The sequence below is a fragment of the Nanorana parkeri genome, unplaced genomic scaffold, assembly GCF_000935625.1.
Source record: "Nanorana parkeri isolate BGI_ZX_2015 unplaced genomic scaffold, ASM93562v1 scaffold13, whole genome shotgun sequence".
Lineage (NCBI taxonomy): Eukaryota > Metazoa > Chordata > Amphibia > Anura > Dicroglossidae > Nanorana > Nanorana parkeri.
This window is the reverse complement of record NW_017306281.1, coordinates 941,138-951,115: the sequence shown is the minus strand read 5'-3', so window position 1 is coordinate 951,115 and position 9,978 is coordinate 941,138. Positions and strand designations below refer to the sequence as shown.

The 9,978-nt window shown below is 43.6% G+C and overlaps 1 protein-coding gene across 1 annotated transcript in view; it reads right to left on the bottom strand.

Moving 5' to 3' along the window:
• The window catches only part of PSMD9 (proteasome 26S subunit, non-ATPase 9), a 23,029-nt gene that overhangs the window by 2,480 nt on the left and 10,571 nt on the right, over nt 1–9,978 (bottom strand). The window contains exons 4-5 of the mRNA XM_018557186.1: nt 4,392–4,493; nt 722–810 (exon numbers count right to left, since the gene is read on the bottom strand). Coding sequence (XP_018412688.1) covers nt 722–810; nt 4,392–4,493 — 191 coding nt within the window. The remainder of the gene's footprint in view (nt 1–721; nt 811–4,391; nt 4,494–9,978) is intronic.

Below are 9,978 nucleotides of genomic sequence, written 5' to 3'. Positions count from 1 at the left end.
ATTAGCCAAGCAGCTTCCAGCTGCAGTTTTTCCTTGGACTCTGGTAGCTGGTCTGACTCAGCCCGTGAGAGAGACAGTGAAGGCATAAAACCAAATTTCCTCCACTCCAGTCTTTATACTGCACACAGCCCAGTGTGTATGTTCCTTCTCCTGCAGAACTCCTCCCTTCCAGAAGCCAGCATTGCAGATATCACAGGATTACACATCGTAACATATATCTAACAGCATTTTAGTTTTTTAATACACCATAGGAACAGGTATGTGTATTGGTTTTTTTTTTATGAGGCATGCAAATAAAAGGGCTAAACAGACTACTGTAATGTCTTCCTTATATTGTAAAGCGCTGCGCAAACTGTTGGCGCTATATAAATCCTGTATAATAATAATAATAATAAAGCAGTGGATCATGGGTGCAATGTTGTGGAGATTCTCCCCTGCCCGCCACGTCCGTATTGAGGAACAGACATTCAGGAATATGGACGGCAGGAGGAATGAATGGACTAAAAGTGCAGTGACGTCACCGCAAAATAGAAAGAAAAACACAAGCAGAGAGTAGCACCCCACAATTCAGTTACGTGGGGAAGGGGGGGGAGTGGTGATTTGACCAGGTTTCATGCTACAACCTGAATATCGGTGTAACATAAATCATGGTAAAAAAAAAGGTAAACTTACCCTTTAGCATCAGCACTCTATATGAGTAAACTGTTTTTTCCATACATACCCTAACAGTCCTTTTCCACTCCATCGCTGTGGGGTTAGTCCTAAATGAACAGACTTTCCATCCCTGATAACTGTCACACTTAAAGGTCTCTGCAAATGAAACATTCAAGATTAAAAATGAACACATGGCACAGTTTTTCAAAACCATTGCCAAGTTGTTATACTTTTCATGACACTGTTATGCTGTATATAAAGATCATGGGGTGAATGTTACTATTCGACTGGAACACTTCATACCAAGATGGGTATGCATGAGCTGTATTGTTTTTTGTTAATATGTATTCCTATGACTTAGTTGATTATAGATAAAATATACACCCATCAGCCATAACATTATGACCACCCACCTAATTTGGAATAGGCCCCCCTTTTGCTGCCAAAACAGCCCTGACCCGTTGAGGCATGGACTCCACTAGACCTCTGAAGGTGTGCTGTGGTATATGGCACCAAGCTGTCAGTAGCAGATCTTTTAAGTCCTGTAAGTTGTGAGGTGGGGCCTCCATGGATCGGACATGTTTTTCCAGCACATCCCACAGATGCCCAATGCCTCAAACCATTCTTCAATGATTTTTGCAGTGTGGCAGGGTGCATAATCCTGTTGAAAGAGGCCATTGCCATCAGGGAATACTATTTCCATGAAGGGGTGTACTTGGTCAGCAACGATACTTAGGTTAGTGGTATGTGTCAAAGTAACATCCGCATGAATTGCAGGACCCAAGGTTTCCCAACAGAAAGCATCGCACTGCCTCCGCTGGCTTGCCTTCTTCCCATAGTGCATAATGTTATGGCTGATTGGTGTATGGAAACACATAGAGGCTATTGTGACTTAATACCAATTGATGGATTGATGCAGGTCCACTGAATTGCATTACACATGAAGACACCGAAGGATATTCCATAGCCGGAGCGAAGAGGGGAGAGAGGTGAGCACTGACCGAGAATCAGGTGAGTAGATGTGCTTAATTTGAGCACCCAAACAAAATAAACACAAAGTGACATTAAAAGGATATTTTTTTTCCCTCCCTCCCTCCAATGTTGGTGTAAGGACTTACCTTAAATGATGTCTCTTAATCCGATCATCTTCTTCCTTATTGTCGTTTTCAGATGTCCCACCAGCGCTGACTCCTCTGCCCTCCTCTTCGCTGATGTCCCACGGAGTCTGTGCAGGTGCATACTGCTCCATATACTTACCTTTAGGGATGTCCCGATACCGTTGCCAGCATCAAAATCGGGCCCGATACAGGGCATTGTGACAAGTATTTGAATTTGTCAAAATGCCCCGATGCCTAGCGCCGAAGCTTGCTCTATGTTTTTTTTTTTCTTACCTCGCCGAGCGTCACTGCTGCTCCGGTGGGCGGAGCTCCAGGTGGGGTCCTAATTTAGGTGGCCCGGAGACTGCCAGATGACCCCGCTTGGAGTGCCGCCCACCGGAGCAGCAGTGACGCGACGCTCGGCGAGGTAAGTAAGAAAAAAAAACCGCAGCGGCGAGTCAGCGCTGGTCCGGCAAGAGGAGCTACAGGTGGGATTCTAATTTAGCTGGCCGGCACCTCTGAGCCAGCTAAATTAGAACCCCACCTGGAGATCCTCCCACCAGACCAGCTCCGACTCGTCGCTGCTCTCTCACAGTGAGTGAGGGCAGTATAATTGTATTGTCTGAACTGTATTACATGTATTAGCAGTATATACTCTATATGTACTACATATAGAGTACACACTGCTAATACAGTGCAGACAATACATTTACAATTATACTCTGCTAACATGAATGGATTAAATGATCTGTATGTAGCCCTGTACTATGGATCATTTAACCCATTCATGTTAGCAGAGGATCATTGTAAATGTATTGTTGCAGGCACTCTATATGTACATGTACTATATACTACATATAGAATGCACTGAACAATAGATTTACAATTATCCTCTGCTAATATGAATGGGTTAAATGATCCGTAGTACATGATATGTAGCCCTGTACTACGGATCATTTAACCCATTCATGTTAGCAGTGCAGAATTGTATATCTATATGTACTGTACATATACAGCACAAATGTCCCGTACATTGCAGCAATAGATTTACAATAATCCCCTGCTAACATGAATGGGTTAAATGATCCGTAGTACAACTACATGTTATGTACTATGGATCATGATTTAACCTATTCATGTTAGCAGGGGATAATTGTAACTCTATTACTGCAGTGTACTGGACGTATGTGCTGTATATGTACTATGGATCATGATTTAACCTATTCATGTTAGCAGGGCAGAATTGTGAGCGCCTCCCACAAGCTGAGCACCGAGATGCGATGCAGCGATCCTGCCCAGCGCCGACTACGAGAGGCAACAGGGATCAGAGTGAAACTGTGAGTGAGGCAAGCTGGGACGGGGCTGGCTGTAAATCTATTGCTATAGTGTACTGAACGTGTGTAATCTATATGTAGTACATATATACAGCACATACCTCCACTACACTCCAGCAATAGAGTTACAATTCTCCGCTGCTAACATGAATAGGTTAAATCATGATCCATAGTACATAACATGTAGTTGTACTATGGATTATTTAAAGTCACCTGTCCCTTTAAGAAAAAGTATTGGTAATTGGTATCGGCAAGTACATGAGGGGAAGTACTTGTACTTGGGCCTGAAAAAGTGGCATCGGGACATCCCTACTTACCTTGTATCTCTCCTAATCTCCCGGCTGAACATCTGAACTGCGCATGCGCCCGCCCCAAGATCCTTTGCGGCCGCCCGAGACTCTTCAGATGTTCGGACGGGAGCGCAAAAGACACAGGCAAGTTTAAACCTGTTTCAAAAGGTTTTTTTGTTTAAAAAAAAAAAAAGTTTTGCATATATCTACTGCTTGCTAGCAGTAGATATATGCAAAAAAAAAATGTGAGGGTTTAAAACGGGGAACTTCTCCTTAAGGTAACGGGAGGACACACACTAGCGTCCTCCCGTCACCCTAGGCTCAGTATACCGCGAGCTGTAGCTCGCGGTATACTAAGACGCCGCAGTATACAGTGAGCTGCTCGCGGTATACTGAGACGCCGCAGCTGAAGCGGATCCCGACAATTGTGCCGGGATCCGCCCAGCTGCGTGACTGACAGCTGGCTCTGCCTATCTAGAGGCAGAGCTGGCTGTACCCGCCCCCTCCCCCGTCCGTTCCGCCAGTCAGCGCTGGCAGATCGGAGCGGGGAGAGGGGAATCCAGCCCCTCCCCCTGTCACGGCAGAGAGCCGTGACAGGATCGAGAGGTGAGCGAATGCCGGTATGTGTTCGCTCACCTCCCGATCTACTGAGCGGACCTGTGACAGTCTTATTGTCACAGGTCGGCTAGAACTATGAGGTGAGTGAAAAGCACTCACTTCATAGTTCTCTTTTAATAACCCTTTAACCATTGCAGTGTGGGGGTAGCCCCATTGCAAGGCTAAAGTTTTTTTTAATTCCTGTCCTGGAGGTCATTAACAAACAATTGAGCAGGGCCAGGAGGAAAGAAGAGGGAGGGAAAATTAAAGAATCAAATGAGAAAGTAAAGAATGCAAAAAAAAGAAAAAGGGTGTCATAGGTACACAGTGTAGACCTGGGCTTAAATTTCAGGTTTAAACAAACAGAGCACTATTAATTGTGCTACAAGCAATGCGTACTGTTTAACATGTGCACTTACCCCCTCGCTGTGCTGAACTACAGAGGCAATATTCTGTAAATTCTGGAAGTTGTGCGAGTTTACTGAACCAAATGCAGTGATTTCATCTCCAACCTGCAGTCCCTTTGGAAAAAAATAAAGATTAAAAAAAAAAGCGATAAGAACAACAGTTAAATCTGGAAATCATACCATGACACGTTTTCAGCACTAGAGGCTTTTAATAACAGATTGCAAACACCAAATACAATCTTAAGCAACCAAACAGCTGCCATCATTAACCAGGCTGACTACATTAGACCAGCCTTTCTCAACCAGGGTGCCTCAAATTTGCACACAGTGTCATGCCTCTGATGTGAAGGGAGGGCTCCTGATGTGAAAGAGGGGTGACATGTGAAGGGGGCTCAGTGTGAGAGAGGGTGACTCTGATGTGAGGGGGGGGCTCCCGATATGAAAGAGGAGGGCTGATGTGAAAGGAGGGTGCTCCTGATGTAAAGAGGGACTCTGATGTGAAATGGGAGCGCACTCTAAAGTGAAGGGAGAAATGCATGGAGCCCCCCCTTAAAATTAATACCAGACACCCATCTTGGATTACCCAATTGAGTTTCTATTAAAGAAGAAAGAATTTCAGGAGCACATACAATACAAAAAAAAAGAGCATGTTCATGGATCACATACCAATAGGTACCACTGTACATGTCATAAATTATAGAAAGGAATATAAAGCATATGTATTGTACATGTAATCTATTTGTTCAATAAAAACAGATTTAACTGTTGCCACGTTTGGGGTAAATAGGAAAAGGAAAGTATAAAGGGAAAGAAAGAGGGAAAACAGATTAGAAGATAAAAGGTCAGCAGGGTAGGGTACTGGGCACATCAGTCAAACATTAAGTCATGAAAAAGGGTCTATCAACAATATAAGAAGGACCTATGCTTGAGCCATCTGGTCTCAAAAGGTAGTCCTACACCTGAAAAGAACCCAGGGGCTCCAAATCGTATGGAACTGCAATAGTGTGTCATGAAGTTGAGCAGTCAACTCTAGGGATGCTCCGATACCACTTTAGGACCGAGTACAAGTACCGATACTTTTTTCAAGTACTCGCCGGTACCAATTACTGATACTTTTTCTTAAAGGGACAGGTCACATTTTTTCTAAAGCAATACAAAATCATGATTTTAGGTCAGTTTTTTTAATAATATGAAGAACATGAACTGAACATGAAATGAATATTTATCATGCCATTGCTAACTAAGGCTTGTATCCCCATAGTGGGGGAAATAGATGAGCACATGTCCAGACTCCAGACCAGAACACTGTATAGTGTGGCACAGCTATATCCAATTCTGCATACCTGGCTTTATATGATAAAAACTTTATCACATAAAGCCAGTTATGCAGAATTGGATATAGCTGTGCCACACTATACAATAATACACTTCTCCCATTGGATGATTGACAGGCTTCCTCACCAGTGACTGGTGAGGAAGCCTGTCAATCATCCAATGGGCCAATCAGCGGGAGAAGAGGCCAGAATGGAGCAGATGACTGAGGACTTGGAGGCGGAGTTTACTTTCGGCCGTTCGTCCATGGAGGAGTTTGCGGCCATCTTGTTTCATTGAAGACGCTATGGAGCTCCTGTGTGTGGCGGTTTTCGGGTCCTTGAAGATGGCGGACGCGGCACAGGTACTCATTTTTTGTATCCGAGTATTTGCACGAGTACAAGTACTCATGCAAATACTCGGTATCGCCACCGATAATGATGCTTGTATCGGTATCGGAGCATCCCTTGTTAACTCCTCCAGTCTCATGAGTTGACATAGTTCATGAGACCATTCTTTGGAAGTCCCTTGTCCCCCCCATCAGTGTCCCAGAATAACCGCTCTCATTGCAGAAACACAGGAACGGGCTATGGTTAAAAACATTTCACTGATCTTTGTACTATGTTGCTAAAAACTCCTAAATATAGTTTCCTCCCCACTATAGGGGCCCTGTAACTCTGAGGAAATACAACTACCCTTGCATTGGCTCCCCACATCGCAAGGGGTTAATGCTTGTTTCGGTCTAGGAAAGAACACCTTTTTTTACCAAATCCCTCATTCCTGCAGTCTCTTCCTATCCATGTGACCAGTCCCCCTAAGCTGCTTCTCTTCGGTGCTCTGTTGGTCTGACGTCATCACATACAATACAGGACCAGCAATCCTGCATTGTAAAGGGAGGACACTGAGGGCCTGACCACAACCCAAAACTACGGAGGAAAGTGTCACGGCTGGGGAAGCAAAGGATAAAAGGTAAGTAAAAACGGCTTTAAAAAAAAAGTATTTTAGACAAAAAAAACAAGCATTTAACTCTTACAGGGCAAGGGGAGCCCTACTGCAAGGGAAGTTTTGTAATTTTCCCAGGAGTTAAGCTTTATCATATATTAGTAATAGGCCGAAACAAACTTTCCTAGAGAACTGCCCTGGGCTACTTCCTCTAACAGTCCGGTCACCAAAATCCTTGACATATGGACATGTGATGTTTGCTAGAGAGTAGGATCAGATTTAGGCTGCCTCCCCTACAGCAGAGATCAAGTGATTGTACAACTAGGCTATTGGTCATAAGACTAGGAAGCCCAAAAATACTTGGAGGTTGTAATTGCTGCCAAAGGTGCTTTAACAAAATACTGAGTAAAGGGTCTGAATACTTGAGTACATGTGATATTTCAGTTTTTTATTTTTAATAAAATTCACAGACATTTCTAAAATTCTGTTTTCACTTTGTCATTATGGGGTACTTAGTGTAGATAAATGAGGTGGGGAAAAAAAAAAAGAATTTAAACAACAACTGTAGTATCAGGCTGCAACATGACAAAATTGAAAAAAGTGGAGGGGCGCTGAATACTTTCTGAATGTACGGTGTGTGTGTATATATGATTATAATAGGAGGTGGTAAGCGCAGGAGTATGTAGACTTATTATACATTTGCTTTTCTGATAGGGGCCTTTGGCTGAAAGTGCAAGTGCAGTGCGGAAACAATTATATAATGTTGGGTTCATATGGGAAAAATTATTCAATAAATGTTCCTGGGACATATTATTAATACCAGCTGGGACAGTGATCTTTTTTTAGCATGAGTAAAAGAATTTGGAAAATTCATGATGTAAATTCAAGTAAGATCAACATTTAGCATTTCTATATCGGGGTATTGGTGGGGTCATTCAAGATTAAGACTTGGCTGTGATAAGCCAACACTTAAAGCGTATGTAAAGCCAAAAGGAAAAATGTAATATATTGCAACTTACCAATTCTTATATGTTGTGGCTGCATTGGTTTTTTATTTTCCCTATACTTTCACCTGGAGATCCGCCCAGTAAGCCTGTTATTGTTCAGCGCCCTTTAGTGGACTAAGCAGTCCAGCAAAAGTGGCAGTGGGAGGGTTGAGACAAACCATTTAACACGGTCATGGGTGCTTACAATGGTCAGCTTTTTTATGTAAAATCTTTATTCCAAAAGGGAAAAAAAAGAAGACTATTGCTGTAACAGCTTAAAAAGCGTTAGTTGGAGTTCAGATTTCATTTGTTAGTCAAGTCCATCTAAATCTTCTAGTACATCTATCACCACCTTCCCCACATGTTGACAATGCTGCTGTCCAAGGGTGGCTCCATTGCTCCTCCATAAAGTGGAGCCCACCCTACAGCTGGCCATACACCTTACAACCATCACACGACTTTCGCTGTGCGATGGTTGTAAGGCGATTAATATTCTGTACGAACTGCCCATCTAGGACAGGCAGATCGTACTTGCGATCATCGCAAGTCCTCCCCGCTGAGGGGAGGGCTAACAGATGATTGCCATGGTGAGCGGGAAGTGTGTGCCTGCGCACACCCCTCGGCCCGTGCGGCTTTTGTCTTGCGACCGTGCCACCAACCCGCTGAAAATCGTACGATTTTGTAGCGTGCTCGTAAGACGAAAGTCGTGCGACCTTACAGTATATGCGGTCGCACGCTGCCCATACACCTGACGATTATCGTACGCTAATCGCCAGGTGTATGGTCAGCTTAAGACAGGAAGTGTTTTACTGGCCAGATCACCAGGTGAAAATAAAGAAAACAAAAAGACTAAAAAAAGAAAACGAATGCAGCCGCCACATGAGACCCCATTCACACTGAGCGACATGGAAATCGCGTGACTTTGAGCGACGAGCGACATTGCGCAACATCTTCCTATTGGACTGTATGCAATCAGGAGCAATATCGCTCAAAATCGCTCTAAAAAAGGGTCATGTAGGAGCGACAAGCTACCAGCGACGAGCTACAAGCGATATTGAGCGACGAGATGTGAACAGCTCCATTGAAATGTATTGGTGAAGCTACATAGAGCGATATAGCGCGGAAATATGAGCGATATCGCTGCAAAAATCGCTGAGTGTGAATGGGGCCTCAAAGGGTGTGTGTGTGTGTGTGTGTGTGTGTGTGTTACGGACAGCAGTGAGAAGCTGTAAAACAACACAGTCATTCATCCTAAAAAAAAGCAGATGTATTGGTAATGCAGATTGCCTTATTTGGAAAACAAAGCTTCCATCAAGGCAGCGAAATCTGGAAAATGTGGAAATACTTTGAAAACAGATAAAAGCGACCACGTATATCTTTTCTGCTAGGATACACAACATAAACCTGAATTGTGCATTTTCTGTGTGTCACAATTAGTGCAACATCCCCAAACTAACTCAGGGACTTGCAGGCTACCTACCATTCTAATTATGGTCTTCGCAGATGCTGTTTTGCACTAAATACCCCATTTTTGATCCACTGCATTGCATGGCACTTTATAGACAGTAGCAGATGTAAGAGCAATTCTGAGACCATTTAGGAATCAAAAAGCTTACAACACTAGTGTGTCTCTGGAAGGATCATTCCCCTTTTCCCACAAACAAGGCGTGTCCTATAAAAGGGTAGTACAGTGTGTTTTTCAGTGCAGACAGATTTTTTATCACTATTGTAGTATTTATTATAAAGTACATTCAGATTTTTCATGGTCAGCCCCACTTAATACCTTAAAGCAGGATTAGGCAACCTCAGCACTCCAGCTGTTCTGAAAATACTAATCCCTGCGAGTCATGCCCGTGGCTGTCAAGTCTTGCAATGCCTTATGGGACTTGTAGTTTCACAACAGCAGGAGTGCTGAGGTTGCCTACCCCTGCCTTAAAGTGACATGAAACTCAGGAGTTAAACCTTAAAAATGCATTCATTTAACTTAAAGTGACATTAAAGTCACAAATTACCCCCCGCATGCTGCTTTGGGACTTACCTTAAATTATGCCTCTTAATCCGATCATCTTCTTCCTTCCTCGAGTCCCTCCAGCGCTGGTGCCGGTCTCTGATCTAGCGCAGACTGTTGTCTCTTGGTGTCACGTGGTGTCTGTCCGACGTACATGTTCCTGGCTGCATGCATTCAGCTCCACTGTGTCTCTCCTCTTCTCCCCGCCAAAGATCTTTAATGCGCATGCGCCCGCCCCATGATCCTGCTCGGCCACATGAGAATCTTCAGATGGGAGCAAATGGCGAAAACAGAAGTAATAACCTTTTTGGTAACTTTGTAATTTTTAAAAATGTTTTTGCATATATATATA